This window comes from Primulina tabacum, unplaced genomic scaffold, assembly GCF_025594145.1.
Source record: "Primulina tabacum isolate GXHZ01 unplaced genomic scaffold, ASM2559414v2 Contig542, whole genome shotgun sequence".
NCBI lineage: Eukaryota > Viridiplantae > Streptophyta > Magnoliopsida > Lamiales > Gesneriaceae > Primulina > Primulina tabacum.
Genome location: NW_027459781.1, coordinates 47,718 through 74,046, shown reverse-complemented (window position 1 = coordinate 74,046; position 26,329 = coordinate 47,718). Strand labels below are relative to the sequence as shown.

The window sequence follows — 26,329 nt, the reverse complement described above, 5'->3', positions numbered from 1 at the left end:
TGCTTCAGATTTATCATTAATTTTACACATGCATCGTGTGTGTCTCGTCGATCGACAATGTGTGTGTGTGTATATATATATATATACATACATACATATATATGAGCATGTAGCAATTAATGATTGTATTCAAGCAAAAATGATTTGTTTCGAAAGTTTATACCTTCTTTTTTATATGCTAAAAAAGAAAACAAATATTTTCAGGAAACACGGAAATTTCAAACCAAAATGTATCTGATAAAAGAATGTGCAAGTGGATGCATAGTGATTTGTGATCCATTTTTAAATAATTAGTTGCCTCTGTTATTTTTACAAATCTAACTACAATAACTAATTCATTAGTCACAAAAAAGTCAACTATTATTATTAAAGTGAGAGTTGAGACTTCGAGCTCCAAAACCCAACAACGTGCATACTGATTTGAATTTGATGAAGGATTAACATAATTTCATCAATATGTTTTTTTTTTTTGGGGGGGGAAAGAAAAAAGTCAAAAAGCTAAACGTAAATCAACCTCAAACGTGTCCACCATGTAAGCATAATGATGCATTTTTAGTTAATTTTCAAGTGCAAAAGAATATTAGTCCTCTTGACTTATATATATATACACATATATAATGCTAAAAATTCGAGTGATTTATTAATTTTATTTTTAATTTTTATTTGGGGTGGGAAAAACTCGAATTTTTTTTATTTGGATGCGACGAAGACTCGACCCTGAATCTCTCGCACATTTGTGAGAATATGATATCACTAAGACTAATTGGCTGGAGCAAAAGTTCGAGCGATTTGAGAAGTAAATTGATCAGTTGGCTAAACAATCGATCGCTGTATAAAAAGGGCTACTTAGTTATTTAACTCTAGATTTTTTTTAACAGGCTTTTATGTTTTTCGTTCTTTAACAGTCTCTTCAATAAAAATATATAACATCTCATATCGTAATTGAAACCATGTTTGAATCTGAAAAGGTCGATATAAACATATAATCCCAAATGTGGGACAATGTTGAAGAAAATAATGTCTAATGAAATTGTACGTATATCTAAAGCTTCGAGCTAAATACCATTTGATCTAACACCCTATTATATCATCACAAAACTCTAGTGAGATGGTCTCACGGGTCAATTTTGTGTACATATATTCTATTTGGGTCACTCATGAAATTATTACTTTTTATCGCAAAAATATTATTTTTTATCGTAAATATGTACACAGTTGATCCGTTTCACGAATAAAGATCTGTAAGACCGTCTCACAAGAAACCTAATCTTAAATCATTAATTACCCAAAACTTCAACGGAACATGGATCAAAGAGAGCAAAACATGTACTGGAAATTGGAAAAAAATCTAACATTGACAAGTGTAGAGTTTTTGTCGGTGGAATAAATTTATGATTATGATACCTTTAGAAAATCAATTTATATTTGATACATGTGAATCAATTTATTGGTGTAACATGGAAATGTCATAGAAGATTTCAAAAATAATATATTAAGGTTCAAATCTGAGGTGACTCAAGTTACGTTGCTTTCCATGTTATAGCAGGACCGAAATGGTGAGAGTTGACTTCAAACTCGATCCAAAGCACAAAGGTATTTAATATCAGTATCTTGGTCAGCTTGGAATTCTTGATTTATGTAAAATTTCGAGAAAATAATTTGTTTCATTATTTTCTTAGAAAAAATTATGGAAATTTCAAAACTATTAAAAATTTGTTGCGGTCAAAAGGGCTATAAGGTGTTAGAAAAGTAATGGAATAGACAATTTGGATTAATCTACTCCCTTCACCAATTTGATATTGGAAAATTTACAACGAAATATCATATTATATTTCAAATTTTGGGGATATTAAGAAATTTTTGCTAATTATTTTAAATTAGTTAAAGTACTTCAAACTATTTACCCTATAAAAATCCGAAATTTCAAGAGATTGGCCTAAATTTAAAAACCACTCATTTTGCCACAAAAATCAAAGAAATCTCATTCAAGAAGAAGATGCATTTTGAGATGACCTGATAAGGCATAAGATAAAATTCTCAACGTTGCTCTTTATTTTTACGCATGTTACACTCAATCACATAAAACATTCTAGCTCTTAAGTATCTCATAAAATTATGCACAAACACTATGAAAACAAGCTAAAAGACGAAGCCGAACTACCACTGCAATCTAATCTATCGATTTCATTCAACTTGAGCTTGTGTGATGCATGGAGTTCGAGATGGACAAGCTCACGAGCTCTCCTGAAAGGTTAATACCCTGGACAGTGCTGCTGGATTGGCATGTAATACTGAAGAGGATTCAAGAACATTAGATTTTTCATTACTTTTGGATTGGCTTTGGAAGGGCTTGAAAAGTCGAGCTCCACCTGGAGAACCAACAGAGTCATGTTTTATCCCCAATGTTTCCCATATAGAACTTTTTGCCGCTTCCTCTGGGTCATCAATTCGCAACGTTTTCGGAATCCACAGACTCTTTTCAGAACTGCTCTTTTTTTGTGTCTCTGCCTCATTTCCATTTGGCGATTTTAGAAGGTTGACATCCCTCAAATGTTTCCCCAGTGTAGGGGAATTTGGATCAGTGGAACTTCGAGGTGTGTCGCATCGAATGGCAGTAGGCATTGGTGGAAAAACCCAAGGAACATTCCATGTACTGGGTACATCACAACCCCAATATGGTAGTGTTGTAGAGAAGAATGGCACAGGAAAACTAGCAGGACTGAAAGTAGTTGGAGATATTGGAGAGCTCCAAGGATCAGAGTGCCATGAGAAAGGCCAGGGGGCTCCAGGAAAGCATGGTACTTGTGGAGGAACAGGAGGAAAATTTGAGGTCGATTCTGGCAATACAGATTTACTCCTGTCACCCGTTGAACTTGCAGTACTAGCAAAAGTTCCAACCGAGGGATCATCTTGGTTCACTTTACTTCCATGAGAAACAGATATATTCACTTCAGCTATGTGGAATCCATTTCTTGTACTGTTAATGATTGACTCATCCGCAATATTCAAAGCTGAGGTCATTGATTCATATAGAGGTGCATCTGAATTAAATGAAAGGACAGTGCTGTCATTGGGGTTCAGAACGGCGGGGTGAATTACATTTATTATATCCACTTGGGCACCCTGAAGAGCTTCTTGAACAGTTAGATGTCGGAACTGGGACACAGTGTTCTTGTTCTTACGGCGGCCAGCACCTACTGGAACATTCCTCATTGTCCCACCAGCTGTCCAGTATCGGTGACAATTCTTGCAGAAATGCCTAGGCTGGTTGACATTGTAATTATTGAAATAACAAAATTTTGTATCCATGCTATTACATCGTGGGCATGGAAGTATCTTGTCTGGCTTCTTTAAGGTTTTATCCTGTGAATTACCTGACCCACTCGAGTCTTCTTCAGTTTTCGAGGTTTTCATAGCCACAGCACCGTCATCAGCGGAAGGTGTCATCGAGTCCTCAGTTATTGGTGGGATCCTGTTAGAATCTCTTAATTCCTCTGACATCAAAGGTTGGCCTAGATCTCCATCTTTCGCTGCATCTTGTTTTGTGTCTGATAGACTCTGCATGCTCATAATGATCATCCATTAGAGAGATGTATGGAATTTTTTTCCTTCTAATTTCATATAATAATTTATATTGCAAGAAATACGCCATGAAGCAACTACCATCATGTGTCAACAAGGACAGGTTGAAACTCGGGCGAGACATTCAATTTCATTGTAATCTTTTTTAAAAACTATAAGTCAAAAGAATGTAATGACTAATGAGCCATTCCCCCCTTCATTTTGTCTCCCCTTCTCCCGAATTGCTAAATCCACCCTTATGTATCAATCATTTAAACCAAACAACAAGAATTCCGGGACACATTGACCTTAGACAAGAAGTAAATTGAAACTCCTCAAACTGTATACTGTAGATACAAAAGCAAACTCGTTATCTATCCATGAAGCGAAGAATCACGGGTTAGTCTCGATAAGAATCAATTCAACCATTTGTTACGCAACAATATGAACTATGAAGCATGGAATATTTTATTGAAACCTTTTAGTTTTCAATCATAGAAGTGATTTCCATGAATAAATCTACAGTAAATGTTCCAGCTCCATTCTTGAAGGTTTATTTTTGGGAAAAAGTGGCTTTTGCAGAGAAATACTGACATCTTCCAAGTACAAATAAAGAAAATCCGGATGGCCACGAGTAAAATTTCATTTTCAAAGTCCTTAAAACCTATCGCACTATCCTAATCAAGACTCCAGCTCCCCTTTAAGCAATAATAAATCCCTCAACTTCATGGCTCAACCAAATAATTCTTCAATCCAAAATAATAAAACTACCGTCACAAACTAAGTTCCAATTTACACATCCTAAAATGGCATCAAGCAAAAGCTTTCACATCAATCCTAACATTAAAATCATTTTACTTCTACAAACTACAGTATCAAGCTTACCTAAACGAAAGTTTAAGCAGGAACCTACCCTGGAAGTCCACAAAGTCTAGCAAAACAACCAAAACTAAAACGGACCCATTATATTTCACACAAAATCAAGAAAAGGGTCGTCTTCCAATTCATACCTTGGCTGATTCCTGTTCCTCTGCATCTAAATCCAAGTTCCTATCTTCAAGCATAGAATTGGAAGAACAAGGGGGATCTTGGTGAGAGCCATCCTCTTCAGCAGCAACAAAGGAGGGAGTTGGAACAGGCAAAATCGTAACCGCTGGAACTGCCGCGGCGTCCAGTAGTTCAATGGTCTTACCAAAAAGTTTTATGCTGGGGTCTTTTTCTACGAACATATTTCCTTCTTCTCTCTGTCTTCTGTTCTTATAATCCAACTACATGATAAAATTCAGCAAAATGAACAGAAAAAGAAAATCAAGTGCAAGGGAATTGGGATTGGGAATTGGGAAATATGACAACACACAATGAGTGCTAGTTTGGGCAACAAAGTAGCTTGTTAAAGAAATACCTAACTATCGATTTCTTGATAGTGTGTTAAAAAAAATAGCTTCAATACCTAAATATATTTGTGGAAAAAAAAAATCTTTTTTTATTTTTTTAAAAAAGTGAAGTTTTAAAAAATATCCCAAAAACCAAATTTTATTCGACTCTTTTTTTAGATTAGATTAGAAAAACACTCTTTCATTTTATAGTTATCTTGTTTAAATAATATAAAATTTACAACTTGAAATAAGTGGTGTAGTAGACAAGGAAGGATGAAACTGCCATGTCAGCCAAAAATAAATGAATTTTGAGCCACAAGTTATATTGAGATCTCCACCCTCTCTCTCTTTTCCCCTTTTGTTTTCTTTCTTTTTGATTCTGTTGTGCTACACTGGACTCTACTCTTTAATCTGATCTGGCCCAGCCCTCTCTCTTTTCCTTTTTTTAACTCTCTTTTTTGTATTTTCTTTCAAAAAGTGGCCTAACTTTTAGTGTTCTATTTAATATTCCCATTTTTGTGGTTGGCAACGCAGGTTTGTTAAAGTGAAGAAAAAGTTCAAGAAAAGTGTGGCCACCCCATCAATGCGTGTGGAATCAGCGATACAAGATGGTTCATTAATCTTGGTTATACGCCACTAGCTATGAATAATTTGAACAAGATTTACCAATACTTTATAAAACCAGAAGTTTTAAATTTGACAGCATGACATTTTTTTATAAGTAATGAAACGAATTAGTTGGGTCCGAATCGTGGTATGCTTTGCCAAATTGTCACCGTCATCCTATGCTTTTAGGTTTCGTTGTATCTAATATTTAAATGGTAGTTTTGCACTCATTTTGAACCGCATACCAATGATGTGGTCACAATTTGTGTTTCCTATATGCTTTACTTACATGAACGAGTATATATATGACTACCCTACCAATTTTTGGATTTCTAAAAAGTTCTCCTTTTCAATTATATGGATCCCTTGGTTCGACGGCAAGAGTGAGGCTCAATATCCCAAACGTATTGTGTTAGAAAGCTAGGTTTATTGGTTGAATATGTGAAATTTAGGGGTAAAAAACTTCAACTTTGTTTGAGCTTATTTGCCGTGTTATGCAAGTTTACCTGCTGCATGTGTGATTTTTATAGGTCACCTGAGAGATATTATTTTCGAGCTCTTTGTCGTTAAAATGTTTTTACTCACTTCAAAAAAAAATGTATGTTATGATGTGATAAAATGGAAATTAATCGTCGATATTTTAAATTTATTCGGACTAATTCATTCATTATGTATCATGATCCGATCCAAACAGGATCCATGATACAAAATGTTCTAAAAAAAACTAGTCTAATTTACAGTCCATTTGAAAGAGTACGGAAGATAAATACAATTGAAAGCAGAATATAACCCATGTTGCGATAGTCCACATTCTAGGCCCAACTAAATGACCTCTAATATAATTGGACCAGAGGATTTTAAGGGGAGGGTCGTCCCTAAAAGATGAAAAATTGTCCCAAAGAAACATGATGCTAAATAATTTATAACCACTAAACCAAGCATTGATAGTGAAATATCTACTATGCCAAAAAATGCAATATCATGTACTGGTAAGGAATCTCCTTAATAAAAGAAGTGAATTTCGAATCTCCAACTCAAGACAGTTGAATCAATTTCTTGTAGGGTTATACTCCTAATATAATTATCGACTCGTCTGTTATTAACATGTTGCACATGACTCTAAAAGAGTCTTAAATAATCTACTTCGGCCGATCAAATTTCAAAGGAAGAAGTCTTGACGAATCCATGATGTAATGATACTCATAATGTGTATCATAACAATCTTTCCTGTTATATTAAGATTGAGACTTGATATTTGGACATAACTCATTCCTAAGGACTAGCTCAAAGAAGAGGATTGACCAAGTTCATATATGCAATTTTCGTGAATTTTATTCAATCGATATGAAATAACTAACATGATATAACAATAACTATATCAATAATAAGGCTCGTATCTTAATGTGAACTTGTAGGCAAGTAAATCATGTCCAGATAATCTGTGTATGCGCGCGCGCACACATTCAAAGCTACCAAGGTCCAAGGATCCATGGCTAATATGTGATTGATGTTACACTTTATGAATTACATCGATCATTTTGGTCTCAATTCAAAATTATAGTTTATATGTGCATTTAGGTCAATAAATGACTACAAATGTTTAAAAGATTTGAAATATGTTAGAATATTTTTTAAAATTAAATTTATTTTATTTGATAGTTCATGAATCGATCAAGGACTTTAATATTTGATTATTTGAATTTTAATTAAAATTAAAGTTCATGTCATGAACTATCAAATAAAATAAATTTAATTTAAAAAAAATTTGAACATATTTCAAATCTTTTAAACATTTGTAGTCATTCGTTGACCCAAATGCACACCTGGCAGAATAGAAGGTACCACTGTAATCACATCTAATTGGCTTCGTTGCCTCTCGCCTCTGCTTCTCACAATCACCAGCCGGTTGAGATTTCTTGTCCTCTTGCCTTTGGATTTCGAATTTTTTTATCTCTATCATCTGTAGTTAGATTTTTTTTTATCCTTGATCATATCGATGTAGCGAACTGTGGGACGATTTTGAGTTGTTTCATGAATAACACCGACGAATTACGATCTTGTCGTGCGTTGAAAACCAAATATCTCTCCGATTCATGAAGTGGGTTGATCTGAAAACATACTGTTTTGTTGTGGGTCTGATTCAAAATTTGGTCTTGATTGGTTGGTTCTTGAGAAAGAGTCGATCTAGGGCTTGATTCGGTGTAATCACAATCCAAATGGTCTTTTTTCAAAGCTCGATTTCGGTTGAGCAGCATATAGAGATGGCCAAATCTGTGAACTCAACCGACCCTTGCTTGAAACTTCGGCAAATTAATCAGTTCCACAAGAACAAAAGGATATCGAACGCTACGAATCAATTGAACATCCCGGCTTGTGAGCAATCTCGTTCTGCTGTAATTGATGTTGTAATCTTGATTGCTGTTGTAGGCGCATGTGGATTCTTGCTCTATCCTTACGCTCAGATTTTAACGCGTAAAAGTATTGAACTTGGTGAAGAAGTTGTGGATGTTGTAACTGAGGAGATTGTTCATTCCCCTTTGTTATTTGGGTGCTTAGGACTTAGCATTTTGTTCTCAGCAATGGCACTTGTGGGGATCATGGTGTGTACAGATAGGAGATGTGGTAAACATGGCTGTCATGGTCTGCATAATGCCCCCGAATTTGATATTCAAATAGAGACGGAGGATTGCCTCAAGAAACCTGATTATCTAGAAAAGGCTGCATTAAATAGGGGTCTGTTTGAATTGCATCGTGATCACCATAGAGAATTGGAGGCAGAGCTAAAGAAGATGGCTCCACCCAATGGGAAAGCGGTTCTTGTCTTTCGAGCAAGATGTGGGTGTCCTGTCGGCAGAATGGAGGTTCCGGGACCGAGGAAATATCGAAAGGTAAAGAAATAATGTCAATAGAATCGTTAGGATTATGTTCAATAACGAAGTGGCTATAGCGATGAGAGATATTAGGTTAGTCTCCATTGAACAATATACATTTGAATAAGCTCATTAAAACCTATTGGAATAAGTTATCTGAACAATATAATATACAAACTGGTTATTTGAAGGTTACCTGTAACATTCTAAAACCATATTCTGTGATATTTAATAGTTCAAATTTGTTTAATCTTTACCGGTACTTGATGGCTTTGCATTTTGATGATTTTTGAAATGTGAAACAAAGATCTAGTTTTGCAGTTTACTATCATTCGAGTCTTACTTCATGTTCCACTCATATGAGTGCAAACCTCTGTTTTTTTGTCTCAGGACATCAAATCTTAAATTCAAAAGTGAGTTTCGTCTATATGCAGGACAAATAAGTACAGCCTCAAGTTTCTAAAATACAAAGTCTAAAATATTCACAAAATCATTTTGAGACGTACCCGAAGCAAGATTGGTGAATCTTTTATTGGTTTTTGCTGTAGATCGTGTCAAGTACTGCCTACAAATATACAACCGCTTATCTGAAAAGATTGGATTTCCAACCTCTTAAATTTTTGGACAAGGAAACAGGATTGCAGATAGACTTACATAGAGCACCTTAGCACTTTGATAGACATAATCTTGATAAACGAGTGGAGTAGTGCACCAACAAATGAATTTAAGGGAGCCATAAAGTAAATTAAATTATCTCTGTTTGATGTGCATCCATCCACACTTTCAGTACCTGTCGCTGGGAGCTGTATGAGCAGTAATGTCCAGCACAGCTCCATGAGAATAAGGTGGTTTTATGAGGTCCTTAGATGCAGCTTACATAGCAATGGCTCGATGCCACTGGCCAAGTGATCTAGGTGGGAATAGTGAAAGAGAGAGGGAAGCACCAGGCTAGAGAGGTATTATTGGGTCACGGATGAGGCAATATCCACATTAGCTAACCCCTACCTTTCCGCCATGTTTTTGGATTTATATTTTGTTTATACACATTGAACAGAGAAATTTTTATGTCTGTTTCAATACGGCGCTCTTATTTGGTTCGAGCCATCCGATTTGGTCTTTTGAATTCCTTGTTGCCGTGAGGAACAAAGTGACAAATACACTCAATACCTCCATTCAAGTCGTATTTTCTTCTTGTTCTTGTTCCTAAATTTTCCCTGGGTTCCCAATGTTTGGCAAAAAAATAATAATTTTCTCTACTGAAGCTTACATTCAAACGGGTCTTTATCTTTTGAATTATTTGTTGCTGTGAGGAACAAAGTAGCAAATACAATCAATACCTCCATTTAAGACGTATTTGCTTCTTGTTCTCGTTCCTAAATTTTCCCTGGGTTCCCAATTTTTGGCGCCAAGCAAAACATTCATAATTTTCTCTACTGAACCTTACATTCAAACGGGTCTTTATTTGGTTAAGAAAGAGAGGACAAAATCCCAGAAATGATTTCTTGGGAAAAGAAAACGCTCCGACCCTTGAATGCGAGTTTCCGGGAGTCCAAAGAAAATGACAGAGAACTGAACTTTTCGTTCAATAACAAATGGTCTTTCCAGTTTGTACGTATTACTGGTTGTTTTTATCAAGTTGACGTAACCTAATTGCACAAGTATTCCAAGTATTTAATCAAAGTTATCGTGTAGCGGATTTTGGTTGGAAAAAAAAAAAAACTAAGGTATTCATCAGTCGATTCGATTTTTATTTTTTATTTTAGTTTTTTCGGTTTTCGAAATGTAAATTCAAAATCCGAACCATTTTTTTCGATTCGATTTTCTATCAAATCGGTTCGATTATTTCAATCGATTAAATTGGTTTTGATATAATTATTTAAATTAATAATATAAATATATTGTAAAATGTAATATGTTATTTTTTTATATAATTTTTTAAGTAAAACATTTAAATATAAAATTTCAATGAAGTAAGGGGGGTGTATTCAATATAGGAAATTTATTGACTTTTAATTACTTTTGTAGATTTTAAAAGTCTAGATGTATTCAATTAAGACTTTTACATAATCTATAGAAGTCTAGTGATATTCAAAATAGACTTTCATAGAGTTTTAAAAAGTCAAGTGGTATTCAACATTGACTTTTAAAAACTCTATAAAAGTCTATAGATATTCAAATTTTCCATAGACTTTTCATAACTTCATGGAATTCATTAACATGCAAACATTAAAGCCTAAGGTACAACTATAAATTGTACAAAATTGTATTTGGTTCAATCCAAGATTTGGATGGATTTTTAAAACTTTTAACTCACGCACAAGCTATTTATTTGTCTCTCTGTTGCTTCACATCACCTCTCTTCTTATCTTCTCTCCTCTCATCTATTTCTATCACTCTCTTAAATTTTCGAAGTGTATCTCTATATATATTTTCATATTTCCTTTTCAAATTTTTATTTTTTTGGCTGATTGTTAATTTAATAATTTTTTATTTAATATCACAGGAAATTTTGAATTCTAGAATTGATTTTGTGATTTTTAATTTATTATTTATACAAATTAATGTAATATTCAATAATAATAAAATATGATCCAAAAAAAATATTGCTTAATTCTTAATAATTGAACAGTCTCGTAACAACTATGATTTTTTAAATTCATTTTAGCATTTTCAATTAATATGTAAGCTATGATATTTTTATACAAAATTATATTCACACAATACTAAATAATATTCGTTTCACATGTATATTATCAATTTAAAAACAAGGTTACATGTTAATCAATTGCTGTATTTTAAAAAATGTACAAACATGCATACAAACCCACATATATAAACATGTAGATATTAAATGATTTAACTTTTAAATAAGTAAATTTATTTAGTGAATATGTTACATATGTCAATTAATTATTGATTCAAAGAAATTAATAAAAAAATAATATGTTATAATTAAGTACAAAATTTATAAAATTCTATAAAAAAGTCCACAAATGTCTATAAAAATCTTGCAAAAAAGTCTACATAAATCCACATAAATATGTTTATAAATCTGTGAGATTCTGTAAAAGTCAATAAAATATATCAAATCCATAAAAGTCTATCATTTGAAAAAGTTATTAAAAATCGTCAAAACTCTAAATTGAATACACCCCACTAATAAACATCAGTCTACTAAAAATTATTCTTCATTCACTAAATATCATCTATAAAATATATCAAAAAATAAAAAAATTAATTTAATGAAATTTTAATTTTTTCGGTCGATTTGATTTTGACATATTTAATCTAAAATCAATCCAAATAAACTTCATATTTAACATTTATATTCAAATTACAAAATTCGACCTTCGGTTCAACATTTGATTTTTTCGGTTTAAACAATTTTATCCTAAGTTTGAATATCTCAACACAACCTCTTCTTTTCATCCTTACCCAATCGTTCATACCAAACTTAAGTTGCCAGTCCATTCATGCCAAATCAAATACTCTTCCACATTGTCACGCCTGTAAAAATCATCAAATATCATCTTTCTTCGTAATCGCTCGAAAAAAATCCGTCTTTCATCTGAATGTAAATACAAACAAAAATTAAATCGTATTCAAATTTTTATTTTGGACAGGCAACATTCATTGATATCAAAAAGGTAGGAATATCCCTTTGCTTTGCAATAGATATGGAGAAAATTTTTTATTGAATCCAATCAAAATGAGTTATTCATACGAAAAATCTACTTTAACAAATGTTCAATTATCTCATCCAAAGCGGTGTAAGTCCCGAAAACTAGAATTACAAAACCTACCAACACAATTACCCATATCAACACCATCTCAAACCCAAATCTCCGATAACTTCCAGAAATCTTCAAGAAGCAAACACATGGTAGTATAATTGAGGCCGAAACACTCAAAAATGCGCCAACGAGTGACATGAGATATCCGAAAAAAGGGATGGCCACGGCCACTATGATCGTGCTAAGTACCAATCCGGTTCTAATCAAGATGCTAAGTCCTCTATTAGGGCCTGATGTGAGACGATTTTCAAGTGCACTTATGACTGGCTTTAGCATCAAAGCATACTTGGCAAATGGATTCACGAGCGTGGTGTAAATTGCTACTTTCGAGCTGGTTTTACTTGTCGGAAGATTTAACGTTACTTGAGAGGCCACTTTTGAACCGAACATCAGATACCCCAGAACTGCCATAATTGCGTAGCTAGTTGTTGTAACAAGAAAGCAAACGAGCATGACCTGCGATCGAAGTCACAATTTCACAATCAGAACTAACGAAATAGGAAACTCAAGTTATCATAACTGAAATCTTGTTTACTATGTAGTACCTTAGAGAATTTCTTTTGGTCTTTCATCGAATTATATAATATTGGGAAGACTGGATGAGCACAATAACAGAAGGCGTACAGACTCAAAGCAATGGGAAATCCTTTCAAATTTACAAATGTTCCCTTTCCACGAAATCCAATTCCATCGAACACAGCAGCCCATAGAACTGAGCCAATAAGCACAAATGAAGACATTACTCCTGTAGCAGATATATAGGATAGAATGCTCATATTGTTTAACCAAACCGTGGGAAGTATAAGGAAGCCTATTATGACAATAAAGCTTTTTCTTCCTCCCAAAATTAGCCCGCCGATATTGTATTCGATGTCTGGAAATAAGTCATACAAATTATCTCCCTCTAATATCAAAAAACCTGTTGCCACCAAGTAGAGCTCAATGTTCGTGGCTATGGATACGATTGCTCGTCCTTTAGACCCGAACGCCCGGCCACCGATATCGGAATAGCTTCTTAAGTTTTTATCCATGTCCAAGCATCTTTGAATCAACAAAGCGGTATAGTAAGTTGAGCCCGCTATAAGGAAGAAAAATATCAAACTCAACCAGCCCCCCGACGATACGGCATGAGGAAGTGATAATATTCCGACACCTGATAAACCAAAAGTAAAGTAGCAATTCACTATGATATTTTCGCTGTCCCAAATTTAAATTCAAAACGAGGTTAAAACCTCGTTGTAACGATCTCTCCCAGGAAAAAAATTCATCTGTATATCCGAGAAAATTTAACAATATATTCGAGATATAGGAGACATTATTTGGAAGAAAATATTCTCAAAGAGAAGTAAAGAGACCAGAAACTACGAGTAAAACTTTGATTCCGCCACCCAGAAATCCAGTAAAAAGAGGAATTCATGATTCTCGCTTTCCTCGGTCAAAGCTTGGATCCAGGCGCAACCCACAAACAAACAGAAAAAAGAGATCGACGGGATATGCTAGTGGAAAAAATACCTGCTAAAGCATTAACGCTATTGAAGCAGGTTTTGAAGAAAGACGTAGAGCCTGAAACGAAGCCATGATCGTCGTCCTTACAGTCGACTATCCCGTCTCCGTCTCTGTGTCCGACCAGGAGCGGCACGATGATTGCTCCATCGCCGCCGTCGTCTACGCCGGCTTTCATGGGATTTGTGAAAGATTTTATGGAGTGTGTCCAGGAATCTGGAGAGAGGTCTAGTTCTGTGTGCTGCGAGGGAAGCTTATTATATCCAGCGCTTAGCCGGTGGCATACGGCTCCTGAGATATTGTTAGGGTTCTGCTTTATAATTTTTTTATAGTATTTATTTATAATTTCGAAATAATAAATTTGTATTATTATAATAAATATAAAAGAAATAAGTTGGTACCTGATATAAATTATATAATTGAGTGTTGAAAAAAATCTCGTTTTGAAATTTCAATCTTGACGTTAGGTGAAGTAAACAATTTTTAAATTTAAAGAGTGTCTAAATTTTCAATATTGGAAGAAAAAAATGGAGATAAATACGGCCAGCTTACATTCTACGTGTTTTTGGAGATTCAGTATGCGATTTTTCCACTTTTATTAATCTTTCAGTTGATATCGTTCAAGTTTTTAATGAAAAAAAACATATAAATTATCAAGTGCATATCAATCTATAAGCTGTCAGACGGGCCCGTCCGTAATCGACCGGGATGGTCCACCAAAAACTCCTCATTTTGCCACACTTGGAAAATCTTCCACCATACAAATCGAGGTAGGTTGTAGGTCAGGCGAAGCTCAAAAAAAAATAAAAAGTTCTATATATATGAATCCCAACAATTAATTGAATTTTTAATTTCATAAATAAATTTCTAAAAAATCACAATAAAATTCATAATTTTTGCTTTCATATTTATACATATTAGCCAAACCAATTGACATTAAAAATGCACTTCTTCTGCTAAAAAATACATATAACATCATAATAAATAAAAATTCACGTTTTTTATTCGCTTCTCAACCCACGGACAGACCCGAGCCAACACCGTCTAGACTCGCAACCTGCTGCCTATTTATGTTCTTTTTTAAATGGGTTAGTAAATTTTCAATTCACCCTACTTAAATTGTTTGGTGGGATGGGCAGCGTGACGAGCTCAATCCAAGTTGACGGCTATAATTATGTTAAATGAGAGACCTGATATTGACAGAATTTGGTATGACTTTGTTACACCATTAAATTTTTACGGAAATACTCTTAAAATTTAGAAAATAATATGTTTCCATTTATTATTCACTTTCAAAATCCTAATATTCACACATTATATCCAAAATTCAAATATGCACACAATTATTTCTTACGAATATACACACATTATTTTCTTACGAAATACATATTTACTATAGTTGCATAATTTTTATCCAAATTAAAATTAAAATTAAAGTTATAAAGAAATAATCACAAACCATAACAAAAAATCAGCCATAGAAACATAATGTTGGACTATCGTTTTCTCGCACTCAAGGCGCAGCGAAATTTTTTTAAAAAATTTGTTTTGGTGTTCAATACGTTCTTGGACATCGTAAAATTTAAATCATTTATAAAATATTATATTTGATTTACCTTTACGTTTAAAAACGCTGGACACCAAACCAATGCAGGATTAACGGAATTGTACATTCTTGTAAATCCCTACGAATTTTTTTTAACATTTTAATGAGGCTCACGATCAAAGAATTTGTCCGTCACATATATTGCAGTATAAATCAACATGAAATTTGTGTTGAGATGATCAATAACCGGAAATAATAGGATTTCAACGTAACGACGGTCGCTCTACCGCATCGTCATGGTGGTGGAAGAGAGATGATCTGCCGAGACACTCTAAGGGTGGTAGACGAAAATTGATCTGGTGTGGAGAGAGAGAGTCAAAATCTTGGTGTAAATTTTCTAGTTGTGAATTGAAATAATTGTGTGCTATCAACTTTTTTATAACCTTTATTTAATCAACACAGTCTTTCAGTCAAACGAGGATTCTCCTTGATCAGATAATAATTACTTAACCAATTAATTAACTAGTTCTAGAATCCTTATAAAATATTCCATAAGCCTACGTTTTGGTTGGAAGATAAAATTATGAAATGATTAAAAAATAAATAATAAAAAAATGATTGAATTAGAAATATATTATATAAAGATAAAATAATATTATGTTTGGTATGATTGTTAAGAATGAGATAATTAAAAATATTTTGATGAATTGACAAAATTGCTCATCCACTTCGGCGGCGGCATGGTGGCCAGCGGCGGGCGGTTTGTCGGCGGCGGCGGCGGAGGTCTGCCGGCGTTCGGCTGGCATTCGACGGCGGCGGAAAGTGGTGGTGAGTTTGGATATAGGAAATAGGTAAAATTGAAAAAATATGATGTATTAAGAGTTAGATAAATAATCATAGAGGTGAGGAGTGATTATTTTTTCTCAGTTAATATAACCTAATCATTTATATGAGTGATTGATTTGGTTAAATAAAAATCCTACCAAAAATGGGATTATGTGGGTTAAAAAACCACAAACCCACCTAATCACTTATACCAAACATAGCCTAAGAATATTATGTAGCAATCATTAGTTCTAAATTATTATTTAATTATTATATTCTAAATTCACTAATTGAATAATTATGAACTTATTATAAATCTGATCGACGATCAAACAACATCAATGTATCGAGGGTACAAATATCGTTCATATAATTAAGAGTGATTGAAATTTTTTCATTATTTCATTTTTTGTAATTTCAAGTTTTGTGAACTTATTAACTAAATTTGACAGTTGTATTTTTCTTACTTAATTAACAGTTAAGCTAATTTATATTCCAATGATTGAATCTGTTTATACACTCTTTTATAAGTAATATATTTGATCTCCATCAAACTACAGTCATCAACCCCTTGAATTTGACTATCTGAACGCGAACAGGAGAATCCAATACTTGTGTCATCCTAAATGATTCATGGATATAGCAAACAATGTGTTCACAACTTCATGTAATTCATAACATTTGTTCTTATTCTGGCTTACTCTAATTAGACTCATTATTTTCGAAAACTCCTTTATCTAGAACATTAGAATTAAGTCTGATTGCACCCATCGGATTATGGTAAAATATTCTAGTAGCATCGTCCCATAATTCCCTATGTATAACCGATAGTGACTGCAAGAACAAATAAGTTGTGGTTAGCGTACAATACAGTCCTTTCAACTCATATATCCCGATCAAATCTACAACAATTGATAAACTTTCTATAATGCACACGTCTTACTCTGGCCAGAGATTTCTTGCACTATTAAATTATCAGATCACATAGGATATCTATTTATGTGATTTAGCGGTGAATCCCCAACTACAATACATTGGCTCCTACATATTTTGAAACTACATCAAACCTCGCCACCTGATGACCCTCGATGAAGTCGATAAACGGATCAAAGTGCATGCTAGTACGCAAAGCCTCCATGTTATCTCGAGTCTAAGGGCTAATGATGTATGATCATGACCGTGAACTCACTACAAGAAATTTTTAAATCAACAACACCTCTACGACAACGGTTTTAACTAAAACCGTTGTTAAAACCGTTGTCGTAGAGCGTTTTTTTAAGCAAAAGACAACGGTTTTATAAAACTGTTGTCTTTTGAAGAAAAAAGACAACGGTTTTATAAAAATAAAACCGTTGTCTTTTGGGGGTCAAAGACAACGGTTTTCAGGGTCAATGACAACGGTTCTATAAACCGTTATCTTTGAGCATTTATGACAAAGGTTCTGTGAACTGTTGATTATTAGCGTGTTTTTTGGACACTGTTGTCATATTTAGCGACGGTTTCGAGAAATCCGTCGCTAAATTTAGCGACGGTTTCTTCAAATTCGTCGCTTTTTCACATTTACGACGGTTTAAAATACAACCTTCGCTATAATTAGCGACAGTTTTACTAAAGCCGTCGCTACATTTAGCGACATGTTAAGTTAAACCGTCGCATGTTTTCATTTAGCGATAGTTTTACTAAAGCCGTAGCTAATATTAGCGACAATTATAGCTTTATCATCGCTAAATATAGCAACAGTCAAAGGACAAACCGTCGCAAATTTAAATTTTGAAAATACCGCCATTATTAGCGACGATTTTGTCAATAACCGTCGCTATTAGCGATGGTTTAACCAATAACCGTCGCACAATTTTTTATAAATACCGCCACTTTGGATCCATTTTCTTACCCCTCCCTCACAACACTTAAAATTTTTCTCTCTTACACAATTTTACCACTTCACAACACTAAAATTTTTCTCTCTTACACGATTTTATTTTTGATTTAATGTAAATTTTATCTCTTTAATTTTTGGTAAATTTTTAAATATTAGTTAAGATCAGGAATTATGTTATCATTGTAATATTGTAAGCTTGTTTAGATTTATTAAATTATTAAAAGTAAATTTTTTTTATTTTACCGAAAATATTAGCGACGGAACCTATGATACAACCGTCGCTAAAATAGCGACGGAATGCATGAACAAATTGTCGCTAATTTTAGCGACGGTTTTTTAATTCCGTCGCTACATTTATAGGCGACGGTTTTTAAATCCGTCGCTAAATTTGTCGCTAATGTTGTAAGCGACGTCGCAAATGGTAGCTACAACAACGGAAAAAAACCGTTGTCTTTGAGTGCACCCTTTAACAACAGTGGCTTTAACAACAGTTTTAAAAGACCCACGATAACGGTTACCGTTGTCGTTGGCTTTTTTTCTTGTAGTGACTATTTCACTGTATCAAACATAATCACTTGGAAAGTCCGATAGAGGGTTGTTTTATGTCTCATCAAATGAGCGTTCATTTGAATAATGAACATATACATGACCTTACCAAAAAAACGACGTTTACATTACAGATGCTTATGTCACTACACTTGTGGACCTCCAAGTACTTATAGTATATTTAAGAAGTTCATCTATGAAGCTTGCACGAGTATACATATAAAGTAAATATTATAATCGAATAAACCGTAAAATATTATTAAAATAAATATTATTTTTATATAAAAATCAATAAAACTCAAACCATAAGTTGGCTTACTGAACACATATTTTAACATATACAACGAAAAAAAACTAATATAAAGTAAACTCAAAACAATATTAGTTTGACTACATCCTTACAAAAGTTCTTTTTTTCCCTTAAACAATAATATAACGTTATAAAGTTAAAATCTCAACTGAAATATAGTCTTTGGTTTATTAGGAGAAAATCCACGTATAAACATTGATTACAAATAAAAGTTTTTTGTGTCGGATTTAGAATTATATCGCCATCACTTCACCCAATCTAGGCAGGCTAGAAAACAGATAAATTGATGAAATACAAGTTCAACGTAGCCTTGTGAAAATGAGTTGGTATTCCGCAACCCGCCAATTTAGACTGTTGGGAAAATCTGAACAATAAAGCATTCTGTCTTCTCTACGGTCTTTCATTTTCTTCATCAATAATCTGATATACTTGATCTCTCTCACCCTCACCGGGTAAATTTATCTCAACTCTGCATATAAAATGCATAAAAATAGAAATATGTAAAATCTAAAATCACAACAAAGATAGATTAATATAAATTTTATTTTTAAAAATAAATAGATAATCAATCCGTCGCAACCCATAACCCAAAGATTTTGATCCACATTCTAACGACTAACGAGTTCCTAAAATCATAACTCAGCTCACCTTTACTTCTACGGCGGATTTGACTAAATTAACTGCTTTATTTGAGAGGGTGATTTTATTATTATTATTATTATTATTATTATTTTATTTTATTTCAATAAATAGGAGATGTGAGATAATTAATTTGGTCTTCGAGTGTCGACTTGTCGAGTCATAATTGGATGGGGCTTTTGACTTGGCCAATAGAATTCCAAGGAATATGATGCTTCCAGAAGGTCAACTATATATGATCTAGTAAAAGATTATCCCGAACCTACACCGAGATATCGACAATCATTTTAGGTTGAAACATATTTTAGCTTTAAAATTATCCTCTAATTGTGTGTTTTAAAATTAGCTTTAAAACATATCAAAACTGAGTATAAGTTTTGATATGCTGCACACCTACCGTGTACACTTATGTGAGCACTGATAAAGTGTCACTCACCTATTGGATGTGCAATTTTTCTATATTTAATCACATCTAAAAGGTGAGTGACACATCATCGATGCTCACATAAGTGTGCACAGTAGATATGCAGCATATCAAAACATCTTTATACTTTCATCCTAAATATAAATTTTCATTTCATTTTTAATATATCTCAAATATTTATTCTAATGTTTAAGTATTATTTTTTCTATTTTTTTACCAACATGCCATATCATTAAATATATTGTTGTAAAAAGTAAAAATTTACGGTAAAAAGTAAAAATCTCAAACTCTCAAAATTTACCAAACTACACACTTTATAATATTTTTCTCTCTACTCAATTGTGAATTTCTTCACAAATGGTGATGCTATTTATAGAATTTCTTTACAAATAATCCAAAAATAAAATACATCATTACCTACATCATCACACACTAATTTTCAATATTTACAACTCTTATTTTCAACATTCAAATATTCAACATTCAAATATTCAATACACACATTTTAAATATTATTTTTCAACATTTAAATATATTATTTTCAACACTCCCCCTTGTGATAATGATCATGATACGATGATGTCTTCATTACGTGTTTTTGTACTGGCTCGTTAAAAACAATACTAGGAAAAACCCATTGGGATAAAAACCATAGTAAGGGAAAAAGAGTGCAGTCACGTAAACTTCCCCTCATTATGACACGAACAATTCTTCACAAATTTCGTAGATTGCGCATCCCAATATTATATATGTGCTTTCTGAATATTGACGTAGGGGTGTTCATCGGTCGGTTCGGTTTGGTTTTCGGTTTTTTATTTCGGTTTTTTCGGTTTTCGGTTTTAGAAATATATAATCCGAATCCGAACCATTTTTCTTCGGTTCGGTTCGGTTTTCTACCAAAACGGTTCGGTTATTTCGATCGGTTGTTTCGATTTTGGTATAATTATTTAAATTAATAATATAAATATATTGTAAAATATAATATGTTAACTTTCTATATTATTTTTTTAGTAAAATATTTATATATAGAGTCTAAATTAATTAAACAAACAACAATCAACTAAAAATTGTTCAAAATGGTTTTGCATTAACTAAATATCATATAAAAATATATAATATAAATAAAAATATAAAAAAATTATTAATTTAATGAAATTTCGGTTTTTTCGGTTTTTTCGGTTTTGAGATATATAATTCAAAATCGAACCAAATAAACTTCGGTTTTAACATTTATATCCAAATTATAAAATTCGGCTTTCGATTCGGTTCGGTGTTCGGTTTTTCGGTTTGGATTTTCGGTTTTTTCGGTTTTATCCGAAGTTTGAACACCCCTACGTAGGAAGTGCCTTTGTGAAGAGATCTGATGAGTTTTCACTTGATTGAATGTGACGAACATCAATACATTTATTCTTCTCTAGTTCTTTGGTGAATGCGAAGAACTTAGGAGGAATATGTTTAGTTCTGTCGCTTTTTATGTATCCCTCTTTCATTTGAGCAACACATGCAGCATTATCTTCATATAGTATCACAGGCTTCTCGTCGAATGATAATCTGCATGAGATTTGGATATGTTGGGTCATTGATTTTAACCACACACATTCACGGCTTGCTTCATGTAGTGCAATAATCTCGGCATGGTTTGATGAAGTTGTTACGAGTGTTTGTTTCTGTGAACGGCAAGAAATTGCAGTGCCTCCACGAGTAAATACATATCCAGTTTGAGAACGTGCCTTGTGTGGATCAGATAAGTATCCAGCATCAGCATAACAAATTATACTTGGATTAGCATCTTTTGAATATAAAAGTCCCAAGTCTGTCGTTCCTCGTAGATAACGGAATATATGTTTAATTCCGTTCCAGTGTCTCTTTGTTGGATATGTGCTAAATCTTGCCAACAAATTTACGGCAAAAGATATATCAGGCCTTGTACAATTTGTAAGATACATAAGGGCACAGATAACACTTAGATATGGTACTTCTGGACCAAGAATATTTTCATCATCTTTACACGGACGGAATGGATCCTTTTCTATGTTTAATGATCTAACAACCATTGGAGTACTTAAAGGATTTGATTTATCCATATTAAAACTTTTAAGGATCTTTTTTGTATAATTTATCCGGTGAACAAACATTCCACATTCTTTTTGTTCAATTTGTAAACCCAGACAATAATTGGTTTTTTCAAGATCCTTCATTTCAAATTCTTCCTTCAAGTAGGACACAACTTCTTGAATTTCCTTATTCGTTCCAATGATGTTTAAATCATCAACATATACAGCAATAATTACGCATCCGGATGTTGTTTTCTTAATGAAAACACAAGGGCATATTGAATTATTTACATATCCCTTTTTCATCAAGTGATCACTTAGTCGATTATACCACATTCGACCGGATTGCTTTAACTCATATAATGATCTTTGTAATTTCACAGAATAACATTCTCTGGGTTTTGAACTTTGTGCTTCAAGCATCTTAAATCCTTCAGGGATTTTCATATATATATTACTATCAAGTGATCCATATAAGTAAGCTGTAACAACATCCATAAGACGCATTTCTAAATTTTCAGATACCGCCAAGCTAAGCAAATACCGAAACGTAATTGCATCCATCACGGAAGAATACGTTTCTTCATAATCAATTCCAGGCCTTTGAGAAAAACTTTGTGCAACAAGTCGAGCTTTATATCTTACTATTTCATTTTTCTCATTTCGCTTTCTAATAAAAACCCATTTGTATCCAACAGGCTTTACACCTTCAGGTGTAAAGACTATAGGTCCAAAAACATTACGTTTATTTAACGAATCCAATTCAACCTGGATGGCTTCTTTCCATTTTATCCAATCCTGCAGATTTTTACATTCACCAAAAGATTTTGGTTCATGATCTTCATTATCATTTATGATGTCGATTGCCACATTATAAGAAAATATATCATCAATTTTTTCTATATCTTTTCGGTTCCATATTTTTCCAGTATTAATATAATTGATAGAGATTTCATGATTCTCGTCAGTTTGTGGTTCTGACAGAACATTTTCATCATCATGTGTTTCTTCAGGAACACCATTCTATATTTTGTGATCATCGTGTTTCTTCAGAAACATCATTCTTTATTTTGTGATCATCGTGTTTCTCTATGAATTTTCTTTTTCGAGGATTTTTATCCTTTGAACCGACTGGCCTTCCACGCTTCAGGCGTTTAATGACATCATGAGTATTTTCAATTTGTTTCTTCGGAATTTCAATTAGAGCAGGGGCATTTGCCGCATGTATATATGATTTAGTTACCCCTTTTGTGTCTACAAATGCATTTGATATTTGATTTGCTATTCTTTGCAAGTGCACAATTTGCTGTACATCTTTTTCACATTGTTTTGTTCTTGGATCCAGATGTAACAATGATGATACATACCATGTAATTTTCTTTTCGGTATGTTTTTGTTCTCCTCCTAACATTGGGAAGATTTTCCCATTAAAATGACAATCAGCAAAACGTGCTGTGAACAAGTCGCCTGTCTGAGGTTCAAGATATCGAATGATTGATGGACTATCATAACCGATATAAATTCCAACCTTTCTTTGAGGTCCCATTTTCTTTCATTGCGGTGGTGCAATAGCCACATACACCATACATCCAAAAATTCTCAGATGAGAAATGTCTGGTTCTTTACCAAATGCAAGCTGCAATGGGGAGTATTTATGATATGCACTTGGTCTGATGCGAATTAATGAAGCATCATGTAAAATTGCATGTCCCCATATAGAAATAGGGAGCTTTGTTTTCATAATCATTGGTCTAGCAATCATTTGCAGACGTTTAATCAATGATTCAGCCAATCCATTCTGTGTATGTACATGAGCAACATGATGCTCAACAATGATTCCCACAGACATACAATAATCATTGAAAGTTTGGGAAGTAAATTCACCAGCATTATCAAGTCTAATTCTCTTGATTGTATAATCGAGAAATTGATTCCTCAATTTTATTATTTGAGCAAGTAATCTTACAAATGCAACATTTCGAGTAGACAATAAACATACATGTGACCATCTGCTAGAGGCATCAATTAATACCATAAAGTATCTGAATGGTCCACATGGTGGATGGATTGGTCCACAAATATCACCCTGGTGATGGTCTTATAATAAGTTTTCAAAGAGAACATGCTTTACATTGAAACTTATTATTCTGAAAGATCTTCTGGTCTTTCAGTGGATGACCATGTGTATTTTCTATAATTCTTCGCATCATTGTTGAACCAGGATGCCCTAATCGATCATGCCAATTGGCTAATATTGAAGAATTATCTACTACCATGTTTGATTCAATGAGATTATATGTGTATAATGCAATCCAGTAGGGAGCATTGGTAGTTTTTCAATCACATATTTCTTTCCTGATTTATATGTGATAAGACACATATATTTCTCATTCCCTTCATTCATTGTTTGAGTATCATATCCATGAGAATATATATCATTAAAACTCAACAAATTTCTTTTCGATTGTGGTGAATATAAAGCATCATTGATAAAAAATTTTGTACCATTAGGTAACAAAAATTGTACTTTACGATATCCTTCAATCAAGTCTACAGGACCTGATATTGTATTCACCGTTGTTTTTGTTGGTTTTAGTTCCAAGAAATATCTTTTATCTCAGAGGATATTGTGCATTGTATCACTATCGGGTATGCAAACTTCAGCTTTGCTCATAGCATTTCCATATTTGAACTGCAAAAAAAATATGCAATGAAATAAGATTACTGACAATACATATGTAAATATAACACATATCATAATTGTACAATAAAACATTATTATATGAATACATGAAAAATAAATTATTGTACATTTATATTCTACCATTATATTGTTCATTCTCAGAGAAATCATTGAGAAAATCAGTAGCATCGATATTGTTCATTTCTATCCCACCAACATATTGATCATTTCCAGAGAAATCATTCATAAAATCAGCACATCAAAATGAGTTGAATCACTCAAACGGTCACTGCGTTCAGTGAAATTGGTCTATTTTTCTTTCCCCTTTATCGATTCTTTATCGAGCTTGCAAAGGTGCTCAGGGGCTCGACAAATACGAGACCAATGTCCTGGAGTGCCGCATCTGAAACAAGAACTTTCAAATCTTTTCGAGTGATTTTCATTAACACTCATGTTCTCATGATGCCTTTTATGTGGGTGGTTCGTGACGTCCTTTTGAGATGAGTTATAAAAATAACTATCTCTATTGTTTTCAAAACTACGGCCTCGACCACGACCACGACCAATTCCACGTCCACGTCCACGACCTCGACCTCGACCTCGACCAAAACCTTGTCTTTGAATTTGATTTTGGTTTCCAGGTTTAAATTTATTTTTACTCACAGCATTTACTTCTGGAAATGCTATTGATCCAGTGGGTCGGGACTGATGATTTCTCATTAGCAGCTCGTTGTTCTTTTCCGCCACAAGATGACAGGCGATGAGTTCAGAATATCTCGCAAATCCACGCACTCTATATTATTGCTGTAAAGTTATATTTGATGCGTGAAACGTGGAAAATGTTTTTTCAAGCATTTTCGATTCTGTAACCTCATGTCCACAAAATTTTAGCTGTGAGATTATTCGATACATCGTTGAATTATAATCACTGACTTTCTTAAAATCTTGGAATCTTAACATATTCCATTCATCACGGGCGGTCGGAAGTATAACTTCCCTTATATGTTCAAATATTTCTTTCAATCCTTTCCACAGAGCCATGTGATTTTTTTCGATGAGATATTCACATTTTAAACCTTCATCGAGATGTCGACGCAAAAATATTATAGCTTTTGCTTTTTCTTGTGATGAAGATATACCATTTTCTTTAATGGTCTCGCTTAAACCCAATGACTCAAGATGCATTTCTACATCGAGAGTCCATGTCATATAATTTTTTCCTGTGATGTCGAGCGCAACAAATTCGAGCTTTGTCAAATTTGACATGGTGGTACTAAAAAAATTACGATGCATTTTATTAGTTAATGAATATTGCAATATAAAGTAATGGATAAACAACAAGTACAAGCATTTGTAAAAATAAAGAAAACACACGAGGAGGATATTCTCCGATAAATAAAAAACTCGTGAGTATGATAACCAAAATAATTAAAAATAACCTTGAGAAAGTCATCTTCTTTTTTCTTCGAAAAATTTGATGAAGAATAATTTTCAGAGAATAGGAGAAAGTTGGAGTGATTGAAAGAGTTTGTGAGATCATATTTATAGGGCAAAAACTAGCCGTTTTGTTACCGTTTATGACCGTTGGTGTACAAAAAAATAAATGTATGTATTTGTATAATTTTATGGTAATAATATGGTGTATATAATATTAGTCATGTTTAAATAATTATGTATATCATATCACATTATTATAATGATGTGTCATAAGTT

The 26,329-nt window shown here is 33.2% G+C and overlaps 3 protein-coding genes across 3 annotated transcripts; 1 reads left to right on the top strand and 2 right to left on the bottom strand.

The window, feature by feature from the left end:
• Positions 1 to 2,023: 2,023 nt before the first annotated feature.
• LOC142534494 (cyclic dof factor 2-like) lies at positions 2,024 to 4,985 on the bottom strand. The gene is made up of 2 exons (XM_075641363.1): positions 4,572 to 4,985; positions 2,024 to 3,558 (listed from the first exon to the last, which is right to left on the bottom strand). Exons 1-2 carry the CDS (start codon positions 4,788 to 4,790, stop codon positions 2,233 to 2,235), a joined length of 1,545 nt encoding a protein of 514 aa, XP_075497478.1. The 5' UTR covers positions 4,791 to 4,985; the 3' UTR covers positions 2,024 to 2,232.
• Positions 4,986 to 7,374: 2,389 nt separating this feature from the next.
• LOC142534496 (uncharacterized) lies at positions 7,375 to 9,239 on the top strand. The gene is made up of 2 exons (XM_075641365.1): positions 7,375 to 8,431; positions 9,201 to 9,239. The coding sequence occupies exons 1-2, from the start codon at positions 7,760 to 7,762 to the stop codon at positions 9,222 to 9,224; spliced, it is 696 nt and encodes a 231-aa protein (XP_075497480.1). The 5' UTR covers positions 7,375 to 7,759; the 3' UTR covers positions 9,225 to 9,239.
• A 2,852-nt stretch (positions 9,240 to 12,091) lies between these two features.
• Positions 12,092 to 14,022, bottom strand: LOC142534497 (amino acid transporter AVT1I-like). The gene is made up of 3 exons (XM_075641366.1): positions 13,720 to 14,022; positions 12,753 to 13,360; positions 12,092 to 12,663 (listed from the first exon to the last, which is right to left on the bottom strand). Exons 1-3 carry the CDS (start codon positions 13,886 to 13,888, stop codon positions 12,145 to 12,147), a joined length of 1,296 nt encoding a protein of 431 aa, XP_075497481.1. The 5' UTR covers positions 13,889 to 14,022; the 3' UTR covers positions 12,092 to 12,144.
• Positions 14,023 to 26,329: the final 12,307 nt, after the last annotated feature.